We start from the raw sequence: 26,942 nt of genomic DNA on the forward strand, positions 1-26,942 counted from the left end.
TACTTTGATTAATGCAGTTGCTGTACTATGGTGCTTTCGAAAGCCTGACTGATATTTGTCGTGGATGTTATGAGTTTTGAGGTAATCCGTCAGCTGTTCATGGACGATGTATTCTAGGCCTTTAGATATTGCAGGAAGTATGCTGATCGGCCTGTAGTCACCTGGCGACTTAGGGTTGTCAGTCTTGGGTATAGGTTGAATTAAACTTTGCTTCCACTCAGTAGGATATGTACTACTGACAAGAGACAGGTTGAAGATGTCTATGATAACTGGAGTAATAGTGTTTACGGCGTTCTTAATCATGCCAATGCTCACTCCATCATTTCCTACTGCCTCGGAAGAGATTCTCATAATTGCCTTGTGTACTGTGCCGGTAGTGACATGTTTTAGGAAAAACTTGTCTCTCGAGAGATTAATATCTTGGGGCTGGTAATTTGTCGCTGCGTGGCGGTTTACAGCTGTTGAGAAGAAATCATTTAATTCTTCTGCAGACGCTTGATAAACAGCGTCAGATCTTTGCTTCCCTATACCGAAACTGCGCAGTTTTTTCCACAGTGCAGCAGGTTTTGATATGCCGCATACGACAGAGCGGGCATGTCTGATTTTGGCATTCCTCACGCTTTGCTTGGTTCTATTTCAGAGTTTCCTATAAGCTTCGTACGCCTCGGGAGTTGGGTTACGCTTGAAGGCCCTATGTGCAGCATCACGTTTATTCATTAACTGGCGTAATGCAGTGGTGAGCCACGGAGCGGGAGCTCTCTTTACCTTGACAGTGCGTTGAAGAGCATGTTTATCATACAGTGCAATAATTTTGCAACATAATTCCCGAATTTTTCCGTCTAAAGTCGGTTCATTGCTTATATCATGCCAAGGGATGTCTGAGCAATCCTTTTGAAGAGCGTCATGGTTAACATTTTTTAGGTTTCTGTAGGTTACCAGGTGAGATTTTTCTTTGGTAGTATGTACTGAGTAATTTATGAATATCATGTCATGAGCGGAGAGTCCTGGAGCGGATGTCTGATTGGCGCGAATTATTTTATCTGGTCGCTTTGTTGTGGTTCACACAATCAAATGCCTTTGACAAATCACAGAAAAAAACCTGCTGCTTGTAATTTGTTATTTAATGAATTAAGTACATTTTCACTGTAGGTGTAAACAGCCTTCTTGATATCAGAACCCTTCGGAAATCCAAACTGTGTTCTTGATAATATGTTATTTGTGGTCAGATGGTTGAGAAGCTGCCTGTACATTACTTTTTCTAAAATTTTTGAGAATGCTGGCAAAAGTGAAATAGGTCTGTAGTTTGATGGTATCTCTTTATCCCCTTTCTTGAATAAAGGCTTAACATCTGCATATTTTAGCCAGTCAGGAAATGTCCCAGTTAAAACTGACTGGTTACACAAGTAACTTAGAATTGTACTAAACTCACAAGCACATGTCTTAATTAACTTTGTTGATACTTCATCGTAACCACTAGAATGCTTTGTTTTTAAAGATTTTATTATGGAAGTTATTTCTTTTGGTGAAGTGCGTGACACATTCATGTACCTGAAGCTATTTGTAAAGGCTAGTTTCAGATATTCAAGGGCATTATTTAGTGATCCTGACAATCCCATTCTATCAGTAATGGATATAAAGTAATTGTTAAATAGATTTGCCACACTATGCCCATCGGTTACTAATGTATCATCTACCCTTAATGCTATTTGCTCCTGGTCCTTTCTGGTTCTACCAGTCTCCTCTTTCACTATATCCCATACTATTTTTATTTTGTTACCTGACATTGCTATCTTCTTCTCATAGTGCATTTGTTTAGATGTCTGAATTACTTTTTTTAATATTTTACAGTATTCCTTGTATTTAGCTAAATCATCAGCATTGGAGCTATTCTTGGTCAACAGATACATTTTCCTTTTTGTCTTACAGGAAATCTTTATTCCTTGTGTAATCCATGTTTTTATTATAGACTTCTGTTTAATTTGAGTAACTTTTAGAGGAAAACAGTTTTCAAACATAGTACTGACATTGTTCATGAATGTGTTATATTTTTCATTCATATCATGAGCACTATAAACATCTTTCCAGTTCATATCTTTGAGCAGTTTTCCAAAACACTCAATTTTTGGTTGATTGACTACTCTCCTGTACTCAGATTTAGCAGTCTTGATAATCTGCTTAGAATTTACATCTAAAACAAGGAGCTGCATGTCATGATCTGATAGTCCATTTATTACAGGTTTTACGATTGATTTTGTTCCTTTGATTTGTCTATAAAAATGTTATCAATGGCTGCCCTTGAGGATTTAGTGATCCTAGTTGGAAAGTTTACAGTGTGAGTTAGATTGAAAGACAACATTATTAACTGCAATAAATGTTTACTGGAAGATTGCATTATAAAATCTGTATTAAAGTCATCAGCAATCAAACTTCCTCTTAAAAAACCCAAAAGAGCTTCTAGACGATTTATGAGTAGATTATAATTTCCTGCAGGTGCTCGGTAAATAGTTACTATTATATTGGATCTGTTATGGAACTCAAATTCTGTTGCACGTGCTTCTAGATGCTGCTCTAAACAGAATTTATTAATGTCAATGTTCTTGAATTTATGGCAGTTTTTAATAAATCCATATCTACTCTGCAGAAGTAGGAAGCTATCTTAAATCCTGAAATGTCTAACATATCTATACCAGTGATCACTTGATGTTCAGAGAGGCAGATTATGTCAATTTGGTTAGACGAGTTCATTTCATTAATACAAATGAGTAGTTCATCAACTTTATTTCTGAGTCCTGGAATGTTCTGGTGTAATAAAGGTAACTGATACTGTATACTAATGGTATTATAACTGCTTTGGCTAAGATGAACTGGCAGTTCTGATTACTTTCTGTTAAACATTGTTTAAATGGAGGCTGTATGCTAAAGTCTGACTCCTGTTCATCTGTTTTCTCAAACTGAGTGTGTCTGCCAATATCTCTTAAAACTCGTTTTCTTTCCCCCTTCCCTATCCTAAAAAAGGCATCCCTCTGACACCTGTGACCACTGGTATTTTACCACTTGTGACAGTGTCCCACTTTAAGTTTTCTGCAATCAATCCAGACAGTTTTCCCTTCCCTTTCCTATTGAGGTGAAGGCCATGCCTAGTGTAGACCCACCTATTGATAGCATCCACAGGAATCAAACCAATATGGGACCCTATATCCGTCCTAAGCAGCCACTCCAACTCCAAGTTTACCCTCCCGACGGAAGAGTTGAAATGAGGCCGATCATGGCGTCTCAACATAGACACAAATCCCACACTCTTATGCTTCGTTGCTTATGCTATCTTCACGAGGTCACTCTCTACGGAATATTCAGAGTCTTTGTCAACGCTATTTCCTGGACCACCCACTATAACCACAGCATCCTCCTTTGTGAAATCCTTGCATAAAGAACCTACATCCTCTGTTACCTGACCCAGATCTGCACTAGGCTTGAAAAAGTTTGTGACCTGGTAATCTGGACCTAGATTTTCCTGCAGTAGTTGGCCAACACCTCTACCATGGGAGCTACCTAACAACAGAACTTTCTTTCTCTTTACAAATTTCCCTACCTTTTCCAAGTCCTTGAGAGCTTGTTGTGCCCTTTCTATAGCTTCAGCTACACGAGGCTCATCCGATTCTGACTGAGGCAACAGGTCAAATCTATTTTCAAGATTTATGACAAAGCTGTCTGATGCTCTCCTTTGCTGTTCCCCCTATTACCTGTTGCCACTTCCCACCTCTGCTCACCCTTCTCCCTCTTTAACATGTCCAGATCCTCCCTTGCCTTGTCTAAGTCAGCTTGAAGAGCTGCAATTTTCCCTTCCTGCTCCAGTATTTTCCTATCTCTAATGCAGATCGTACAATACCAGTGTCCCCATTTCCCACACCACTACATTCACCCCAATGAAAGAAACTACAGCACCCATCACACCACACCCCGGAACAAACAATCCTACAGCATGTCACACACTTCTCACTCATGGTAAAAGCAGAAATCGTATAAACTGATTTAAGTATTGACTAAAATGCAAACAAAGGACCCTAGAAACTATTCAGGCAGATGTAAATAAATTGAAAGAGTACTGAATAAAAAAACTGGTGATTACATATAAGTTTATGTCACCGTTTACTTATGATACGCGCGCATGAAATGAAGCCTAAAAGCCATGCTATAGGCGCGAGAAGGAAAATAAACTTCTTACCCTGTTTAATCTTCTTTAACACTTCACTAACACTTCCACTAATGTAACACTTATATCACATTTATACCAACTGGAAACGTTTACATATAAGTTTAATTCACTGCTTACTTACGATTTGCATGCGTGAAATTAAGCCTAGGATTCGTGCTACAGTCTCCCATAAGTCCAACCCCTCGTCCAAGTCGTGGGAGATGGGCAACGGCACAAAGTAGGGGACTGCCTATAGGGGCAATGTACAGCAGGGACTTCGTGTCCCCCAGGACCGCTACGATAGTTGGGAAGGCCCTATGGGAACCCTGAAACGTGACGGCTAACGGGGCTCGGGTGAAGCTGCGATAGGCCTAGCAAGCCAGTAGTGGATAAATCAACTGCTTTCAAAAAGGGAACATGCCTCGGATCACGGAACGGATTTAAAGGAAACCGACCAAGCAATGGAAAAGGATTACGAGATGGTTTACAACTGGGCACCTTAAACGTAAGGACTCTAACTGGGAAGTTAGAAGAAATTGTAGAAATGATGGAAAGGAGGAAATTGGACATCTTGGGACTTGCTGAGACTAGGTGGAGAGGAGTTGGTGAAAAACCACTAAGTAAAGGATGTAAACTGTACTGGATAGGGAATGAGAGGGGAAGAAATGGAGTGGCAATAGTGGTCTGCAGGAGGAGGTGGAAGGTATCAATGATCGAATGATAAAAGCCAGAGTACGAGTGAAAGGAAAAAGCATTGAAATCATCCAAGCATATGCCCCACAGGTGGGGTGTACAAAAAAGGAGAAGGAGGAATTTGAAGATGACATGCAAAAGCAGCTAAATGGAGGTAATCAGATTATAATAGGGGACCTCAATGCACATGTTGGCACAGACAGGAAAGGATTCGAGGAGATAATGGGACCAGAGGGCTGGGGGAACCGAAATAGAGAAGGAAAATTGTTGCTGGAATTCTGCAAGAAGAATGGGCTGGCGATCGCAAATTCCTGGTACAAGAAGAGAAGTAGCCACAAAATAACTTGGTACAGTGGAGACTGGTCTCAAACTTCAGTAGTAAACTATGTACTAGTGGATAGGCAGATGATGAGCAGCCTCACAGATGTTAAGGTCATTCCATCTGAGGCCTTAGACAGTGACCATCGGCTGTTGGTAGCCACCCTGAGAGAGAAAAAAGATAGGAGGGCAACAGACATACAGGAGAAAAGGTTGAAGACATGGATGCTGAAAGAGGATGAACGGAGGACCCAGTACCAGACACTGATTAGGAAGAAGCTGCCAAAGGAAGATCAGAGAACAGTGGAAGAAGAATGGGGAGATTTTAAGAGGGCTCTAGTTGAGGCAGCTGAGACCGTGTGCGGAAGAACTAGCACAAAGAGGAGAAGTAAGGAAACCCCATGGTGGAACAACATATGTAAAGAGGTAGTACTTCGAAAGAACAAAGCCTTCAGAGAATGGTTCCAGACCCGAACAGAGGAAGCTAGGGTAAAATATAAGGGAAGCAAGAAAGCGGCACAGACCATAGTAAGGGCGGAGAAGAAGAAGTGGATGGAAAAATGGACAAGAATGTTAGAAGAGGACAGTGAAGGGAACAAAAAAGTACTTTACACCATGGTAAGAAATAAGAGGAACGACAGAAGCGAGTGCCTGAGGATCATGGATAATAATGGAAGAGTTGTGGAGGAAATGCATGAGCTCAAAAAGATTTGGAAGGAGTACTTTGAAGATCTGTTGAATGCCGTCAAGCGGGTAACTAACAGCGATGGAGAGCCTAAGGCAGCAGACGATTATAATAGTGGGGAAATTGATGATCTAACTTGGAATGAAGTGGAAGAAGCCATAAAGAGGATGAAAGGGGGCAAGGCACCAGGTTGGGACGAAGTGACAGTGGATATGATACGAGCAGCAGGAGAAGTAGGAACCCAGTGGCTATACAGAGTGCTGAGGGTGGTGTGGAAGGAGAACAGAATTCCTGAGGATTGGAAGAAAGGAATTATAGTCCCGGTCTTCAAGAAAGGGGATAAAAGGAGATGTGAGAACTACAGAGGAATCACCCTGCTATGCCACTGTGTAAATATCTATGAAAAGATCCTGGAGAAGAGAATAAGAAGCAGTATTGAAAGTAGACTGCAAAAGGAGCAGTATGGTTTCAGACCGGGAAGATCAACAACGGACCTCATATTTGCGGTAAGGCAACTGCAGGAAAGGCACTATGAGTACGGGAAGGACTTAATCATGGCCTTTTTAGATATTGAGAAGGCGTATGACAGTATCTATAGGGACAAGCTCTGGGATGTGCTGAACGCAAAAGGGATAGATGAAGAGATAACACGAAAAGTCAGAAAAATGTATGAGGGAAGTGAGAGTTGTGTGAAAGTGAGGAGGGAACGTACTGCATGGTTCAAGCTGGAAAATGGGCTGCGACAGGGAAGTGCACTTTCGCCTTTATTGTTTATTATTGTTATGGATGAAATCCTACAGCAAGTATCAGATGCAATTGGAGATCATAAAATGAAAGCAGTGCTTTTTGCCGATGACCTGATGTTATGGGGAAATTGCGAGAAGGAGGTGCAAGAGCAGTTAGATGTATGGGAGGCAACGGCAGCACAATATGGAATGCATTTCTCTGCAAAGAAAAGTGAAATAATTGTCACAACAAGGAAGAAGAATAGGCCAAATGTGGATATAACTTGTGGAGGGGAAAAACTACAAGTGGTAGAGAACTTCAAGTACCTGGGAAGCATGATTGAAAGTAAAGGGGGAAACGCAATGGAAATAAATGAAAGGTGCAGAAAAGCAGGGCAGTTCTTCAAATGCATTAGGGGGCTTATTTGGAGCAAGGAGGTGCCACAGAAATCCAAGGGAATTATATACCGAACCTACTTTGTCCCCATATTGGCATACAGAAGTGAGACATGGGTAACGCACAAAAGCGACAAAAGTAGAATACAAGCTAGTGAAATGAAGTTCCAGAAGAGCAGGTTGAGTGTAACAAGACGAGACAGATTGCGAAATGTGTATGTGAGGGAAAGACTAAAGGAGGAACCAGTACAGGACAGGATAGAAAAATCAAGACTGCAGTGGTATGGACACATGAAGAGAATGGATGAGGGAAGAATTCCAAAGAGGATGTTTGATCTGCAACTGGAGGGGAAGAGGCCCCGGGGAAGACCAAGAGATAGATGGGTGAAGGGAGTGAAGGAATGTGTGATGAGAAGAGGAGAGAACTGGACGAAGGTGGAAGAGGGGGAATGGCGGAAAGACAGAACACGATGGAGAGGCTTGTGTTCCCGACGGACCCAGCCAGTGGCTGGAAACTGTTCAAGATGATGTGATGATTCGTGCTACAGGCGCGAGAAGAAAAATACGCTTCTTACCCCATTTGTGATCATCCCTATTGCAAAATTTGCCCTATGAACCCTCCTACCACCACCTATACAAGACCTGTAACTGGCAAAACATATACTATAAAAAGGAGAGCCACCTGTGATATGACACGCCACAAATCAGCTGTTATGTAAACATTGTTCGGTCTCTTACATCGGCATGACTACCACCAAATTATCAGTTAGGATAAATGTGCATAGGGAGAGGGTGTATACCGGCAACAAACAATAACCCGTTGCACAGCATGCTCTACAACATGACAGTCATGACCTCAGAGCCTATTTCACTACATGTGCCATCTGGATTCTTCTCCTGGATACCAGTTTCTCAAAACTCCACAGATGGGAACTGGTGCTTCAGCACATCCTCAGTTCTCACTACCCAACTGGCCTTAATTTATGTTAATTTCTTCTGTCTCTGCATTTCTTCAAAGTAACTATTCTTTTCTTCACTCCCTTTTAGTTTTCTACATCTTTCATTTTCTAAACCTGTCTATTATTTTTTGTTGGCACCCTCTCACCTCTATCACATACAACACATTTAGATTTTTGCTCTTATTAAGTAATGCATAATGTTTTAGCTGTAATCTCTGTCTTGCATATTATCTATCTTCCACTTTTAAGCTCTCAGGTTTCCAAATCTCATTCAGTGCAGTCCATAAGAATCATCTTTCCTTCTCATCCAGTCTGGGAAGTCTCCCCAGATCCTAAGTTCTGGGTGACTTTTTTGAACTCTACCCCCTTCCACAAGCCTCACTAGTCCTTTTCCTTCACCACTCTCCCTTACCCTTTAAACCTTCAGTCAGAAGGAGGTGCCACTGGCCCCAAAAGCTTGCAAACTGTAATACCTTTTATGTTTTGTTCTCCTACCATTGCTTGGGGAGTAGACTTTTTATCTATCCAATTACATTATATTTTCAAAAATTTTTATTTTTGTTGTTACAAGATCCTAAGTTATTCGAAATATTACAAAATCAATGAGAAATTTAGACCTTCATTGAATTATTAGAGCAAAACAGTTACCAAATTCTGAAGGCTGCTATACAGAAAATATGAAGTGTCACCTCCCTTTTGATGAAAAAGTGAACTCAGGTAAATTACAAAAATGACACTGCATTTACACCATGCACATTAAAGTACTGACCTGTACAAAACGAACAACCTCAAGAGAAACTTGTAAGGATATTGGTATCAGGTTGTTGTACAATATTATGAATGTCAGAAGATTATACCCGAAGTTGAGATTAATCATTTCTGAAAATGAAAACATATTGTGTTACAAAGTAAGAAAACAAAATATAAATACAATACAAACTTTTTTGAATGTCACGAGCATTCTCTAGTACAACATAATATTAAATGTCACAATAACCCAATTAAATAAATTTGTTGCTTACTTATTTCAAAATATAGGAACATCTACAAGAAACTAAAACCAAAAGGAATACCAATAAAGTGAGATGATAAGGATGACAGAACAAAAAGCATAACGCAAGAAGATGGATATGCACTTCTAACAGTGTGAGGCTAAGGGCACATAAATGGAAGGTGGGAAAAACAGTAACAGTAATAATTTACTCAATATTAACTCTGGTGAACAGCACGTGTACAGCTCGTATCTAATCCTGGCAAGCAGTAAAGTCCTGAAGCATCACACACAGAGCTTCAATTCACAGACATCATATTCTGCACAGATAATGCCTGTCAAATACTCTTAAAACATTTTTTTAACAGATGAGTCAGTGTATAGTAGTTAGTAGCATCAAGGATTCAGAATGTTCAAATGTGAATTGTTGAGAGCAGTTCAAAATAAATGCTACACTACAAAATTATTTCATTAATCACATGATAATGAATCAGATATTTTATAACCATTGTAATGTGCCACTTTGGTCTGTTCATACAGAATGCTAGAAAAATGTTTACATAGCTTAATATTTGACATTTTACATTCTGACTAATGACTGTAATTTTCATGAAGGTAAAAGTGTGAAAATATTAAAGCATATCTGCCAATTGATATATCAACTATGGTCTGTTATTCTTATTTAGTTCTACATCTGAAGTAATTGCCCTTAGTTGTACTGTTGTGGTCATGAACATATCTGCACTTGCTTATCCCCTTTTGATTTTACAAAAAAATGTTATTTATACAAATAAAAGGAATGTACTGTTAGATATTAATATATTACAAATGATTCATAACAGACTGTGTACTAATCCATGCATCAAGGTGTGGACACTGAATACTTGATGGAAAAACTCAGTAACTGCCACTGTTAATCTGCATTCTTCCTTGAAGCCATATCATGTTACTAGCAGCAATTTGTTTAGCAAACAACTTTGCCTTTTGAGTGCCTACACACACTATTCATCAAGGTTGCTTCTTGTCCTACTTTAGAGTAAGATTTACAACACAATAAAATGCTGATTACCTTTTCGAGTATCAAATGTATTAGAAACTCACTATCTCAGAATAGAGACAGACACTGATGTTTGGGACAATAACAGCATCTAGAAAGAATGGCACAAATGAATCCAAATTCAGAGGATATGTAGAACAGTCTACCAGTAATGTCGGATTAAGACTGCTGGGAGATGTGGTACATGTAGACCTAGCCACAACCTCTCTCATGAGACTGTAAAGGCCACTGTTACATCTAGCTCAATAACTGAAGAGACATACAAAAAAGAGAACCTTAAAAGCAAGTTCTAATGCACCTCACACACTATAGACCCGGTGCTGGACACTGTAACCAAGCACACAATTCTACTGGAACTAATCAGCTGTGAAAAAGCACCTGGCATGGAATCTGCCATTTACACACATTACTGTCTTCTCCTAGTGTGACCACATTGTACTTAGCCTCCACCAGCGAAACTGAATAGAAATGGTAGGCTCGACAGTTTCTGGGGTTAACACTTGTGTGTAATGATCCAGCTCTGCAGCATCTGTGCTTGTACCTTCTCAATACCCTAATAATTATGTTTTAAGGCATTAGAGAAAGTCCTCCTTCAGATATATAAAACACACACACACACACACACACACACACACACACACACACACACACACACACACACACAAAAAAAAAACTTGTAATCCATGCACAAAAGCCGAAATTTGTTCAATAGCTTATAATATTTAACAGTATTCTTTACAATGTGCTTGTCTGCCACTCAATACTGTGAGTAAAGTCTATCCATTTCATGCTGTTGTTTTTCTAATTTAATTTAATTATATGTTAAAAAGAACATATTGTAAGTTGATGTTAAATATTACCATCAATACCAATATACCAGTCTGTTCTTGCATGTTCCTTAGTCCATATTTCATTAAATATAGCAGAAAGCAGACACAGAACAATAAGTATGAAGAACAACATCAGTATCTGTGTGTTTGTGAGCTTATCAACAGTAGAACGTTTCAGTGGAGCTGAGGTAGAATTCTTCATGAGTTTGGTCTCATGACCAGTATATACCACAAGGCCAAATATCCAGCTGGTATTGCGCAGCATTGCACCTCTAAGTAAAAGCTGGTCAGGTCCCAGTGGTAATGTCCTGCAAAATTATACTATCAGTATATCCACATATTTCATACTGAGCTGTGATATAAATATATTTTTTTTCTTAGCCAAGTGAATTTGCAAATCTCCCTATGAAAACTAAACACAGAAGGCATAAAAGGATTTGTGTGTGTGTGTGTGTGTGTGTGTGTGTGTGTGTGTGTGTGAGTGAGAGAGAGAGAGAGAGAGAGAGAGAGAGAGAGAGAGAATGTAATTATCAGATATATTGCTGTTAATATCTGTAAGGGAGTTTATTGAAGCAGCAGATGTTAAGAAAAGTGTAACAAACAAAATATAACAATTCTTGTCTTTCAAACAATGGAAAATCCAGGATGGAATGCAACAATACGAGAGAAGGAAAGTTGCTATTCACCGTATAGCGGAGATGCTGAGCCACGATAGGCACAATAAAAAAGATTCACACAATCATAGCTTTCGGCCATTAAGTCCTTTGTCAGCCTCCTCCTTACCCCCACCCAGTCGCCACTCCCATCATGCACTGTTGCTGCTGCTCGCAATGTAGTTTCAGCTCTCTGAGACTGCAGATGTGTGTGCAAGTTGCGCTTGTGTGAGAGTGTGTGTGTGTGTATGCGTGTCTATTGCTGACAAAGGCCTTAATGGCCGAAAGCTATGATTGTGTGAATCTTTTTATTGTGTCTATTGCGGCTCAGCATCTCTGCTATATGGTGAGTAGCAACTTTCCTTCTCTCGAATTCTTGTCTTTCAGGTACACATAAAGTGACAGAATTACCTGTAAAACTACATGCAACTGAAATAATAATGTAATACAACTTTAATCACTAGGTGCAGGTATCAGACAATAATAATGTTACTAAAATTTTGTGATTAATAAATGAGCTGTAACATAACTGAGAATGGCTCCTTCAAATATCTTACGAAACAAAATAACTATTGCACTAAATATTGAAAGGTAATTTCTGTCAATATTCTAGGTCCTTCTAATATTATTTTATACAGCACTGTTACATAGATAGGAAAAGGAGACACCACATACTGTTTGTTTGTTTCTTTCAAGATTCCTGTGAACTCGTATAAATGACGATTTGGGAGCTCACATTCCAGTGTTCCAGTGAATTGTGTCAAATCTTTTGTTTCCAAAAGGTGCGCTGTGTCAGGCAGTGCCTGTCTGATTTTCAAGTTAGTTTCTCCATCCAGGTTTGAAGTTTCAATGTAGCAAATTGCTTGTGGTTCACTGTAATTAAAGTGACACAAATTTGAGTAATTTCCTTTCTGCCATTGACCATATACTGTGAAATAAGCATCTTCATTAAAGAGAACTATGCCTTTTTTTCAAAAGGATTCTTACAAGAAAAAGACTACTTTTATACACACATTCTTAAAAACTAATGCCAATAGCACATGGTTGCTTCATTCCATAAGTGACACTGGTGAGTCATAAAAGTGATACACCAAATTTTGTTTGATCATAAGTTCTACGCACTGAAATATTTGTTTCTTGCCTCTGTTGCCAATAATTCACCAGTTTTTGTGCTGTAGCTCAACATCTACATCTATACTGTAGAAATCACTGTGAAGTGCATGGCAGAGTGTTTGCCACATGTACCAGTTACTAGGGATTTTTCCTGTTTCATTCACATATGGAGTGCGAGGAGAATTATTGTTTAAATGCCTCCATGCATGCTGCAATGAAATTAATCATGTTGTCCCAATCTCTATGGATGCATAGAGGGTTGCAGCATATTTTTCTAGGATCACCATTTAAAGCTAATTCCTGAAATTTTGGAAGTAGCTTTCTCGGGATAGTTCACACCTATCTTCAAGAGTCAGTCAATTCAGTTTCTTTGGCATCTCTGTGGCTCACTACCATGGATCAAACAAACCTGTGACTATTTTTGCTGCCTTTCTCTGTGTACATTCAATGTCCCTTTTAGTCCTATCTGGTATGGGTCCCACACACTTGAGCAAAATTCTAGGACAGGTCGCACGAGTGGTTGGTAAGCAATCTCCTTTGTAGACTGATTGCATGTTTCCAGTATTCTGCCAATAAACCAGAGTCTACCACTGCTTTGCCCATGACTCAGCCTAAGTGATCATTTTCTCCCCCTGTCGGAGGTTCGAGTCCTCCCTTGGGGATGGGTGTGTGTGTGTTGTCCTTAGTGTAAGTTAGTTTTTGTCAGATTAAGTAGTGTGTAAGACTAGGGACCAATGACCTTAGCAGTTTGCTCCCATAGGAACTTACCACAAGCTTCCAAAATGTGATCATTCCATTTCATACCCCTACAAAGAGGTATTTGTATCAGGTGACTGTTTCCAAGTGTGACTCATTGATACTTTCGTCACAGGATACTATGTTTTTTGTTTTGTGATGTGCACAATTTTACATTCCTTAACAACTAAAACAAGTTTACATTCTTCACATCACTTTGGAAACTTATTGAGATCTGAGAATAATTGCACAGTTTCTTCCAGACAGTACTTAATGCTAGATAACTGCATCATCTGCAAAAAGTCTGAGGTTACTACCAATATTATCTAAGGGAATTAACATATAATACGAACAGCAAGGGTCCCGATACATTTCTCTGTTGCACACCAGGAATTACTTCTACATCTGACATTGACTCCCCAACCAAGGTAATAAAAAAACTGTACATCTTTTAACAAAAAAACACATTTTTCACACCATTGCACAGTCAATATTAATAGATTATTTTGTCTTTTGTCTTTTAACTGACAGATCACAATTTTCAAATAACTGAATATTATAATAGATAAATATAATTAAATTGATGTTCACAAAAATTCTGATTGGAAAAAAATGATATAAAGAAAAAATGAGACATATGGAAAAAGTTGATAAGTTGATTAAAATTGTGTGGAAAAAGGATGGAAATAAAAATTACATTTAAACCAAGTAATTGAATAAAAATAATGATCAAAGTCATTTTGATAAAGATGTAAAAATAAACATTTCTACTGCTCCTGGTGAGATTCAAATCCACAACATCTTGCATGTGAAGCTATTATCCTCTATTTTCTTGAAGATATTTACTTAGCATTTGACAATTTCACGTAATAACAGAAAACAAACTCATTTGAAAAAATAATTATATACATTACAACACTTTCACATTTCAGTCTATTTTTTCCTTCCCTTTATAACTGGAATCTTGCAAAAATTCACATACGTAAACCTGTATTTAGGATGATGAGTTACTTTCTCATATTCATCCCATGAGTTTGCCAAGTACTGTAAGTTGTTCATTAATTTAAGTCCAAAAATTATATGAATTGTGTGTGGCATGATCCACATTTTTGCATGTCGCTTTGCTTTGGGAAACTGTTTGCATTCAGGTATCATTGTGTTACAAACCTGTGCATTGCACATGTCTGTTCTATTGGTCAGTCAAATCACGTCCCTTGCTGTGGGCCATATCTTGAAAAATTTTGGGCACTCAAACTGACGTTCGATTGTGTCCTCCAAATTACAATTTTCACATGCAGCTGATGGTTTTAATCGTATGGAGTAAAGCTTGGAGTCAGTCACTACTGCCCGGGTTATCATTACACCATGAGAGCAAACTTGGTAGCTCTCGCAACACACCGATTCCCAGCAGCTGCCAATTGTTTGACATTAGTCAGGGAAATTTCTGGTACTTACAAATGTCAGCCCTGTGTTTGAGAACAACATTCACACAGGGGCTGTACTGTGGCTGGTGCAACATTTTACAGGGCAGTGAACAAATAACTTTAAACTAAACCTATTAATTATCTCTTAATCAGCTGAGCTAAAAATATTACTAATTCACTTTAGGAACTGAAGCAGTTAGTGCACAAAATAAGATTTCTATTAAGGCAACAGAATGTGGTGTCACCGCCAGACACCACACTTGCTAGGTGGTAGCCTTTAAATCGGCCGCGGTCCATTAGTATACGTCGGACCCACGTGTCGCCACTGTCAGTGATCGCAGACCGAGCGCCACCACACCGCAGGTCTAGAGAGACGTACTAGCGCTCGTCCCAGTTGTACAGCCGACGTTCATAGCAATGGTTCACTGACAACTACGCTCTCATTTGCCGAGACGATAGTTAGCCTAGTCTTCAGCTACATTTGCTACGACCTAGCAAGGCGCCGTATTCAATTGATAATTAATATTATGAAGCATGTACCGTAACGAGAGATGTTCTACAATTGTGGATTAAAGTTAAGTATTATATCAACTACGTACTTTATTTGCAATTCTCAAGATATTGTCCTGTTCCAGACCTCACGCCAGTCAGCGTGTAATTAAACCCGTGCATTTCGGCCTCCTCTAGAAAAACAGTGTTGGCTTTTCTGCCAACACTACAAATTGGCGACTCGGATACAAACGGTCTCCTTTATATATAACTAATTTACTTGTGTCATGGCTTCGCCACAATCTCCAGATGTACTGTCCGAATTTTATCGCTTGCAGAATCAGCAGACGCAGGCCTTTGTGGATGCCCTTGGACAGCTCGTCCAGGGTCAACGTGCAATGCAAAACGATGCGGCAGCCGCTGCTCCACCGCTACCACAGCCACAACATGCTGTTGCACCACCTTTTCGTCCGTTTGATGCGGCACTGGAATGCTGGACGGAGTGGTCACGCCAATTTGGATTCCATCTCGCCGTCTACAGAATTCAAGGTAATGAGCGGCAGCCGCACTTATTATCATGTGTCGGCGTCCAGACGTGCCGTGTGATAGTGAAATTGTTTCCCCGACGCGACGTAGCAACTCTGTCCTACGAAGAAATTTTGTCTGCATTAGATGCATATTTCAAGGAATCAGTCAATGTAATTGCAAAACGGTATACGTTCTTTCGTACAAAACGTACGGCCGGTCAAACTAATCGGGAGTGGGTTGCAACTTTGCAAGGCCTTACTAGGGATTGTGCTTTTGAGTGTGAATGTGGACTCCCTTATTCAGATACTATGGTACGTGATGCAATTGCACAGAACGTTTCTGATGTTCGTATACGGGAGCAAATTTTGAAACTAGTCAATCCCTCCCTTCAACATGTGATAGACATATTGGATAGGGAAGACACGCTTGACTTTGCTCAGGAATCATTTGAAACTTCGCCAGCCGTGTTTCACATTAACCGGCCCGCCGGGCGAGCTGCACGGAACAGTAAACAGCCCTCACGCCCGTCCATGCAGCCACGTGTGCCGAGCAAGCACGCAAATGCAGTGAAATCATGCCCGCGGTGTGCTACTAGACATTCGCGTGAAAATTGCCTGTCACGCCAAGCTATTTGCTTTTTCTGTAATAAAAAAGGACATGTTGAGAATGTTTGCCAGAAAAAGCTCAGATCGGACACTCACAACCATTCCAGGCCCTTTGCTTCACGCCGGAATCGGAATCGAACCAAGAATACTCAGGCTCGTGAACCTTCGCCCATGGACATTCATGTAGTTAATTCCTCTCCGCCCAGTGCCACTCTCTCTAAAAGTGACTGTGTGCGTCCCACAAAAAGTGTGCGTCGATGTCGCCGGAAATCACGTCAATTAGCAAGTGATTCTGTACCAGTGTCTGTTCAAATTGCACGAGACAGTCGCTCTTGTCGTCAGCAGGACAATAAACTTTTTGTAGACTTGGACATTCATGGCAACGTGATCCCATTCCAGCTCGATACCGGAGCTGCAGTTTCATTGATCAATAAAGACACGTACAAACAACTGGGCATACCTCTGTTGCGTGCCGCAAATGTTAAGTTAAATAGTTATTCCGGTCAGAATATCCCTGTGTTAGGACATTGCAGCCTTCTTGCCACATACAAGGGACAAACAAAACTTGTGTCATTTTACGTAATTCGTTCTTCTTCTGCAGTGAACTTGTTTGGTTTAGATTTATTTCAGTTGTTTAACTTGTCTATAGTCAATCAGGTCCTATCGGTGAATCAGACTGTGCCTTCAGCTAGTGTTTCTCGTCTATGTGAGGCGTTTGCAGACATTTTTGCTCCGGGCCTTGGTTGCGCTAAGAACTATAAAGCACATTTGGAACTGAAAGTAAACGCGCAACCGAAATTTTTCAGAGCGCGCAATGTTCCCCACGCATTGCGTGTTGAGGTCGCAAGAACCTTACACGATTTGGAATCACAAGGTGTGATTGAACGTGTGCAGGCTTCTCTCTGGGCCACACCCTTAGTAATTTTGCCAAAACCTTCCGGAAAATTGAGACTTTGTGTGGACTTCAAAGCTACAGTGAATCCACAACTAGTGATTGCAACTTATCCTTTACCCCGCCCGGAAGATCTTTTTGAAAAACTGTGCCCGGGTAAATATTTTTCGAAGTTGGACCTGGCAGATGTGTACTTGCAAATACCGGTGGACAAAGAATCCCAGCGCGTCTTGGTGGTTAACACGCATCTTGGTTTGTATCGATTCAAAAGACTGCCATTCGGGTGCCCCTGCATTGTTTCAGCAATATCTACAAACTGTTTGTGCGTCGGTCCCTACTGCAGCAAACTATCTGGACGATATTGTGATCTCCGGTAAGACAGAAGAAGAATATTTAGCCAATCTCACGACATTATTTCAGGTCTTGGGACAAAATGGTCTTCGCTTGCGGAAGGACAAATGTGTGTTTTTTGCTCGTGACTTACCCTATCTGGGACATGTAATCAACGCCCAAGGCTTACATCCTAGTCCAGAGCACCTCCGTGCCATACAAGACTTGCCTTCGCCACAGAATTTGAAGCAGCTACAGAATGTGCTGGGTAAAATAAATTACTACCATTGCTATGTGCGCAATGCCTCTTCCATTTCAGCTCCGCTTCATCGCTTACGCCATAAAGGTGTTCCGTTCATCTGGACGACGGAATGCGAACGCGCCTTTCGCCAGTTGAAAGCGGCGTTGCTTTCAAATACTTGCCTTACGCCATTCGATCCCCAGAAACCCCTTTTGTTAATGGTAGATGCATCGGATTTCGGGATCGGTGCTGTGCTTGCGCACAAAGATGGATCGCATGATCGCCCTATTGCCTTTGCGTCCAAATTGCTCTCGTCTGCGCAAAGAAATTATCCACAGATAGAGAAAGAAGCCTTGGCTCTCGTATTTGGTGTTACTAAGTTTCACGATTTCTTGTATGGTCGTCACTTTACCATCATCACAGACCTCAAACCTTTGACATCGCTTTTTCATCCAAACAAGCCTGTACCTCCACGTAGAGCGCAGAAATTCATTCGCTGGTCTATTTTCCTCTCGCAGTACCGCTACGATATCTTGTATCGGTCCACTGCTAAGCACGGAAACGCCGATGCGTTGTCCCGTTTGGCTGTTGCTGAGGATAGAGCATTCGATTCTTCCGAACTTGCTTGCATGTTCACTGATTCGGAAACTGATGACGTGGTCGAATCGTTTCCGATTGATTTTCGTTGTGTAGCTACAGTCACAGCTGCTGACCCTGTCCTTGCTACAGTTTTGCGTTTTGTTGCTACGCAATGGCCCTTGTCGAAATCACGGATCGAGGATCCGTTGGTTGGCCGATTTTTTGCTCACAAGGAGAGACTTTTTGTACGATGTGGTGTTTTGCTGTTGCGTTCTGATAATGATCAGTCCCGGGTCGTGGTCCCATGATCGTTACAGTCCTCTGTCTTACGGCTTCTCCACCAAGGACATTGGGGTATAGTGCGCACGAAACAACTTGCTCGTCAGCACTGTAGTTGGTTCAGAATCGATGCTGCGATTACGAATATGTGCTCTTCTTGCATGGCATGTGCCGAACAACAATCCGCACCACCGCGGAAATTCTTTGCATGGCCGAAAGCCACTTCCCCTTGGCAACGCTTACACATCGATTTTGCTGGTCCATTCAGGAATGCTAGATGGTTGGTTGTGGTCGATTCTTTCAGTAATCTTCCTTTTGTTGTCCGGATGTCTGCCACGACGTCATCTGCCACCATCCAAGCGTTATCCGCTATCTTTTGCATTGAAGGTCTTCCACAGACTATTGTTTCCGACAATGGCCCACAATTCCTGTCCGCAGAAATTCAGTCATTCTGCAAGGCCAATGGTATTCAACATCTGACATCCGCGCCGTCTTCGCCTCAGTCAAATGGTGCCGCTGAACGATTGGTCTGGACTTTCAAGTCACAGATGTTGAAGTTCAAAGAGTCACATTCTCGGGAGGACGCGTTGTTGCTCTTTTTGTCTTCGTATCGCTCTCAGCCCCGAGATGGTCGCTCGCCGGCTGAGTTGCTCCACGGTCGTCCTCATCGAACCTTGATGTCTTTGCTACATCCGCCGCATCAGGTTCCTGTGCAGCGGCAGCCACCTGCTTTTGCTCCAGGCGATGTTGTATACTATTGCAATTATCGAGGTTCGCGGCGTTGGCTCGCAGGGCGTATTCTTCGCTGCCTCGGCCGCGCTATGTATCTGGTTTTGGGGGCCTCTGGTGAGGTGCGACAGCATCTCAATCAGCTGCGCCTCTGTCGCCACCTGGGTTCTGCCGCTCCCCGTCTGCTTTCAGCGACGGTGCCGTCCGGTCAGCGCCATGGGCTGGCTCGCCTCATCCCCAGGTGTTACCGACGATGCCTTCCATTTTGCCACATGGCGGCGCGCCGCCGCCGCCTGTTCTCCCGCCGGCGACGCCCGCAGTGGACACTTCGGTGCAGCTGCCAAGCGCCTCCCTGGGTCACGCGCCGCCGATCGCTTCCCGTGACCAGCTGTCCTCCGACATGGACCTTTTGCACCTTTTGTCCGCTCCGGACCAGATGTCGACTTCGCCCGTTGGGTACCCCGACACGATGGAGGTCGACCCTTCGGCCCCTCCTGTCTCCCTACGGGCGCATACACCGCATGTTGACGTGCACCCTGGACTAGGTTATCAGGCGTTTCCTAGCTTCCCTCGTACCGAATGGCTGGGTGTGGGTGGCACAGCCTCGCCTGTTATTAGGCTTCCCACCTCGTCGCATACGTCAACATGGGGTCCTCCCCACGGTGGGCGGAAGCCTTATAACACAACCGTACGCCGATTTGCGGGGGAGGAATGTGGTGTCACCGCCAGACACCACACTTGCTAGGTGGTAGCCTTTAAATCGGATGCGGTCCATTAATATACGTCGGACCCGCGTGTTGCCACTGTCAGTGATCGCAGACCAAGCACCACCACACGGCAGGTCTAGAGAGACGTACTAGCGCTCGTCCCAGTTGTACAGCCGACATTCATAGCAATGGTTCAGTGACAACTACGCTCTCATTTGCCGAGACGATAGTTAGCATAGCCTTCAGCTACATTTGCTACGACCTAGCAAGGCGCCGTATTCAATTGATAATTAATATTATGAAGCATGTACCATAACGAGAGATGTTCTACAATTGTGGATTAAAGTTAAGTATTATATCAACTACGTACTTTATTTGCAGTTCTCAAGATATTGTCCTGTTCCAGACCTCACGGCAGTCAGCGTGTAATTAAACACGTGCATTTCGGCCTCCTCTAGAAAAACAGTGTTGGCTTTTCTGCCAACACTACACAGAAAAACTTGTGAAAAGACTTACTGGTTTCCTAAAACTCTTTGAGGTTGTAGTCACTCTCAAACTCAATAATAGCATTAATTTACAATAACCGTACATAATATAGATTCCCCTTTAAAGTAGCTGTAACACAATATATTGTTGTTGTAGTATTCAGTCCAGAGACTGGTCTGATGCAGCTCTCCATGCTACTCTATCCTGTGTAAGCTTCTTCATCTCCCAGTGCCTACTGCAACCTACATCCTTCTGAATCTGCTTAGTGTATTCATCTCTTGGTCTCCCTCTACGATTTTTACCCTCCACGCTGCCCTCCAATACTAAATTGGTGATCCCTTGATGCCTCAAAACATGTCCTGCCAACCGATCCCTTCTTCTAGTCAAGTTGTGCCACAAAAAATTATCTTCTCCCAATTCTGTTCAATACCTCCTCATTAGTTATGTGATCTACCCATCTAATCTTCAGCATTCTTCTGTAGCACCACATTTCGAAAGCTTCTATTCTCTTCTTGTCTAAACTATTTATCGTCCATGTTTCACTCCATACCAATATTTTCAGAAATGACTTCCGGACACTTAAATCTATACTCAATGTTAACAAATTTCTCTTCTTCGGAAACGCTTTCCTTGCTATTACCAGTCTACATTTCATATCCTCTCTACTTCGACCATCACCAGTTATTTTGCTCCCCAAACAGCAAAACTCATTTACTACTTCAAGTGTCTCATTTACTAATCTAATTCCCTCAGCATCACCCAATTTAATTCAACAACATTCCCTTATCCTCATTTTGCTTTTGTTGATGTTCATCTTATATACTCCTCTCAAGACACTGTCCACTCCGTTCAACTGCTCTTCCTGGTCCTTTGCTGTCTCTGACAGAATTACAATGTCATCGGCGAACCTCAAAGCTTTTATTTCTTCTCCAAGTATTTTAATACCTACTCCAAATTTTTCTTTTGTTTCCTTTACTGCTTGCTCAATATACAGATTGAATAACATCGGGGACAGGCCACAACCCTGTCTCACTCCCTTCCCAAGCACTGCTTCCCTTTCATGTCACACGACTCTTATAACTGCCATCTGGTTTCTGTACAAATTGTAAATAGCCTTTTGGTCCCTGTATTTTACACCTGCCACCTTCAGAATTTGAAAGAGAGTATTCCAGTCAACATTGTCAAAAGCTTTCTCTAAGTCTACAAATGCTATAAATGTAGGTTTTCCTTTCCTTAGTCTATCTTCTAAGATAAGTCGTAGGGTCAGTATTGCCTCACGTGTCACAACATTTCTACGGAATCCAAACTGATCTTCCCCGAGATCGGCTTCTACCAGTTTTTCCAATCGTCGGTAAAGAATTCGCATTAGCATTTTGCAGCTGTGACTTATTAAACTGATAGTTTAGTAATTTTCACATCTGTTAATACCTGCTTTCTTTGGTGTTGGAATTATTATATTCTTCTTGAAGTCTGAGGGTATTTTGCCTGTCTCACACATCTTGCTCACCAGATGGTACAGTTTTGTCAGGGCTGGCTCTCCCAAGGCTGTCAGTAATTCTAATGGAATGTTGTCTACTCCGGGGGCCTTGTTTCGACTCAGGTCTTTCAGTGCTCTGTCAAACTCTTCACGCAGTATCATATCTCCCATTTCATCTTCATCTACATCCTCTTCCATTTCCATAATATTGCTCTCAAGTACGTCACCCTTGTATAAACCATCTATATACTCCTTCCACCTTTCTGCTTACCCTTCTTTGCTTAGAACTGGGTTTCCATCAAAGCTCTTGATATTAGTACAAGTGGTTCTCTTTTCCCCAAAAGTCTCTTTAATTTTCCTGTAGGTAGTATCTATCTTACCCCTAGTGATATATGCCTCTACATCCTTACATTTGTCCTCTAGTCATCCCTGCATAGCCATTTTCCACTTGCTGTCAATCTCGTTTCTGAGAAGTTTGTATTCCTTTTTGCCTGCTTAATTGACTGCATTGTTAAATTTTCTCCTTTCAGCAATTAAATTCAGTATCTCTTCTGTTACCCAAGGATTTCTACTAGCCCTCATCATTTCACCTACTTGATCCTCTGCTGCCTTCACTATATCATCTCTCAAAGCTACCCATTCTTCTTCTACTGTATTTCTTTCCCCCCCTTCTTGTCAAGCATTCCCTAATGCTCTCCCTGAAACTCTCTACAACCTCTGGTTCTGTCAGTTTATCTAGGTCCCATCTCCTTAAATTCCCACTTTTTTGCAGCTTCTTCAGTTTTAATCTACAGTTCATAACCAATAGAGTGTGGTCAGAGTCCACATCTGCCCCTGGAAATGTCTTACAATTTAAAACCTGGTTCCTAAATCTTTGTCTTAACTTTACGTAATCTATCTGAAACCTTCCAGTATCTCCAGGCCTCTTCCATGTATACAAACTTCTTTCATGATTCTTGAACCAAGTGTTAGCTATGATTAAGTTATGCTCTGTGCAAAATTCTACCAGGCGGCTTCCTCTTCCATTCCTTACCCCCATTCCATATTCATCTACTACTTTTCCTTCTCTTCCTTTCCCTACTATCGAATTGCATTCACCCATGACTATTAAATTTTCACCTCCCTTCACTATCTGAATAATTTCTTTTATCTCATCATACATTTCATCAATCTCTTCGTCACCTGCGGAGCTAGGTGGCATATAAACTTGTACTACTGTGGTGGGGGTGGGCTTCATATCTATCTCTGCTACAATAATGCGTTCACTATGCTGTTTGTAGTTAGCTTACCCGTGCCCCTATTTTTTTTTTATTCATTATTAAACCTACTCCTGCATTACCCCTATTTGATTTTGTATTTATAAACCTGTATTCACCTGACCAGAAGTCTCGTTCCTCCTGCCACCGAACTTCACTGAGTACCACTATAGCTAACATTAACCTATCCATTTCCCTTTTTCAATTTTCTAACCTACCTGCCCGATTAAGTGATATGACATTCCACGCTCTGATCCATAGAATGCCAGTTTTCTTTCTCCTGATAACATCCTCCTGAGTAGTCCTCGCCCGGAGATCCGAATGGGGGAATTTTACATATTGAATATTTTACCCAAGAGGACGCCATCATCATTTAACCATACAGTAAAGCTGCATGCCCTCGGGAAAAATTATGGCTGTTGTTTCCACTTGCTTTCAGCCGTTTGCAGTACCAGCATAGCAAGGCCATTTTGGTTAGTGTTACAAGGCCAGACCAGTCAATCATCCAGACTGCTGCCTCTTCAGGAACCATATGTCTGTCTGGCCTCTTAACATATACCTCTCTGTTGTGGTTGCACCTACAGTACGGCTATCTGTATCGCTGAGGCATGCAAGCCTCTCCACCAATGGCAATGTCCATGGTTCATGTGGGAGGGGATATATGTGCTATAGTAAGTAATTCACAAACACCAATTTACTATGAAATAGCTTAAGCGCATGACAATGGTAACTTCTGCAAATTCTCAAAAATAAACTTAATGGCTCTGAGCACTATGGGACTCAACATCTTAGGTCATAAGTCCCCTAGAACTTAGAACTACTTAAACCTAACTAACCTAAGAACATCACACACACCCATGCTCGAGGCAGGATTCGAACCTGCGACCGTAGCAGTCCCGCGGTTCCGGACTGCAGTGCCAGAACCGCTAGACCACTGCGGCCGGCAAAATAAACTTATTTCTCATGTAAGTAAACAACAAAATTAGGAATGATAGTACCTGTATGAGGTCTACTAGAAAGCAAAATTTCAGTTCAGGTCTACAGCTGACGAAAACAGCACGAGTTTATTGTAGGACTTGCAAATGTTCAAAATATAACAATATATTCTGGTACACATGAGTACCAACTCAATCAATGAAAGGTTATGCTGAATGGACATAAACAGCAAATATTAGAATCTAGAATTTTGAATTGGCAAACGTATCTGGCACACACAATCTCACATAAATGAAAGTTTGAAAGTCAGCCTTTGTATAAATAAACATGTGAATCACACAGACTTTTTTCGTAGTTGATTCTGTGACAATTTCTACACTGAAGTGTTGAAGGGGAACACTGCAGCATCAGTTTATCTCAGTGAAAATTGTGCAGCACCAACACAGACACCACGTCTTTTGCTTGGAGCAGCTCACACTGCAATATCTCTTGTTACTGTTGACATCAGTCTATCAGAGAATATAGACTGCACTACGTTTTCAAATTGTATTTGAGGGGAAACCCCTATGGAGCTCCTGGAAATGATTTACCTGGCACATTTTCATGGTATTAACCATTTTTTCAAGCTACTTTAGTCATTTCTGTGATACTGTAAAAGAAAGGATGGTCACACTAGTCATTTAGAGCCCACAGTAAATGAAAAAGCAAAGAATGAGTACAGTGGCAAAGAAAAAATTAGAGAACACCATCTAAAGTAGAATTTGTGAAATCTGTCTCCAAAGTATGGCCAGACACTTTGAAGCCTAAAGACATAATTTTGCACATCAAGAACACAGGAATCTGACCCTACAATAGGTCACAGTATTCTGTTCATCAACTGGATTCCGAAGAAGTTCAGAGATATAATATACAAGACAAAACAACATTGAATGATCCATAAATGCCACTGACCTGAGTCACAACATTTCTGAAAATGATGCCATGTTGTCTTACAGTGATTGAATGATCCATAAATGCCACTGACCTGGGTCACAACATTTCTGAAAATGATGCCATGTTGTCTTACAGTGATGGAGGTGAACTGAACCTAATGGCTCTGGAAGCAATTAATCTCTGTTCACATAAGTGAATCTTCAGACAGCTTTGAGAATTTACCAATTCATAGAATAATAATAAAAAAGGCAAACCTGTGACCAGGACTAGTTGTCATAGGTAATACCCTCTGAAGAACACAGCAAACTCATGCTGAAAAAGAACATCCTACAAACAAAAATGGAGTAGGTCAAAAGCAGAAGAGCTAGAAAGCTATGCCTGTGACCAAAGCTGTGGCAATTACGTGAAAGAGATAGGAAACTGAGGGGGCCGGTCAGATTCTGACATCTCTTGGAGAAGTGACAACAGCCTGCATGATTTTGATCCCTTTGAAGAATCCACACCACATCCCATTGTAATGACTGATCCAGCACATGTGGATGAAGGAGATTATACCTTGGCTAAACTTCAAAGATTAAAGAGAAATTCACACAGCTACAGACACCTCTGCACTAAACAAAAGTATTGGAAAATGACATAGAAGTTATGGCACTAGAGTATGCGGAAAAGGAAAAATAATTTTTAGATTAAATAAAAAAGACATTTCTCTTATTAACATGAGTGCTGAAATTGGGAAATTGCCAGTTCCTCATATTGTTATTGGGGTGGGAAATATCAGACAAGGAATCTGCTGTGTATTTCTCCATCTACATCTACATCCATACTCCGCAATCCACCATACAGTGTGTGGCGAAGGGTACCTCCTACCACAACTAGCATCTTCTCTCCCCGACTGCCTATATGCCTCTGTACGAGCCCTAATCTCTCTTACCTTATCTTTGTGGTCTTTCTGCGAAATGTAAGTTGGCGGCAGTAAAATTGTACTGCAGTCAACCTCAAATGCTGGTTCTCTAAATTTCCCCAGTAGCGATTCATGAAAAGAATGCCTCCTTTTCTCTAGAGATTCCCACCCGAGTTCCTGAAGCATTTCCGTAACACTCGCGTGATGATCAAACCTACCAGTAACAAATCTAGCAGCCCGCCTCTGAATTGCTTCTATGTCCTCCCTCAATCCGACCTGATAGGGATCCCAAACGCTCGAGCAGTACTCAAGAATAGGTCGTATTAGTGTTTTATAAGCGGTCTCCTCTACATATGAACCACATCTTCCCAATCTTCCCAATGAACCAAAGACGACTGTCCGCCTTCCCCACAACTGCCATTACATGCTTGTCCCACTTCATATCGTTCTGCAATGTTACGCCCAAATATTTAATCGACGTGACTGTGTCAAGCGCTACACTACTAATGGAGTATTCAAACATTACAGGATTCTTTTTCTTATTCACCTGCATTAATTTACATTTATCTATATTTAGAGTTAGCTGCCATTCTTTACACCAATCACAAATCCTGTCCAAGTCATCTTGTATCCTCCTACAGTCACTCAACGATGACACCTTCCTGTACACCACAGCATCATCAGCAAACAGCCGCACATTGCTATCCACCCTATCCAAAAGATCATTTATGTAGATAGAAAACAACAGCGGACCTACCACACTTCCCTGGGGCACTCCAGATGATACCCTCACCTCCGATGAA

At 41.4% G+C, this 26,942-nt stretch overlaps 1 protein-coding gene across 8 annotated transcripts in view; it reads right to left on the bottom strand.

Annotated features, from left to right (window-relative positions):
- Window positions 1–26,942, bottom strand: part of LOC126473750 (probable phospholipid-transporting ATPase IA) — a 614,987-nt gene that overhangs the window by 189,876 nt on the left and 398,169 nt on the right. For all 8 annotated transcript variants that reach the window (XR_007586523.1, XR_007586525.1, XR_007586524.1 and 5 more), the window contains exons 5-7: window positions 12,175–12,372; window positions 10,877–11,154; window positions 8,738–8,847 (exon numbers count right to left, since the gene is read on the bottom strand). Coding sequence is in view for 5 of the 8 variants with exons in the window: in XM_050101001.1 (XP_049956958.1) it covers window positions 8,738–8,847; window positions 10,877–11,154; window positions 12,175–12,372 (586 nt within the window). In the remaining 3 variants the exon portion in view is untranslated. The remainder of the gene's footprint in view (window positions 1–8,737; window positions 8,848–10,876; window positions 11,155–12,174; window positions 12,373–26,942) is intronic.

This window comes from Schistocerca serialis, chromosome 4 (assembly GCF_023864345.2).
Source record: "Schistocerca serialis cubense isolate TAMUIC-IGC-003099 chromosome 4, iqSchSeri2.2, whole genome shotgun sequence".
Classification (NCBI taxonomy): Eukaryota; Metazoa; Arthropoda; class Insecta; order Orthoptera; family Acrididae; genus Schistocerca; species Schistocerca serialis.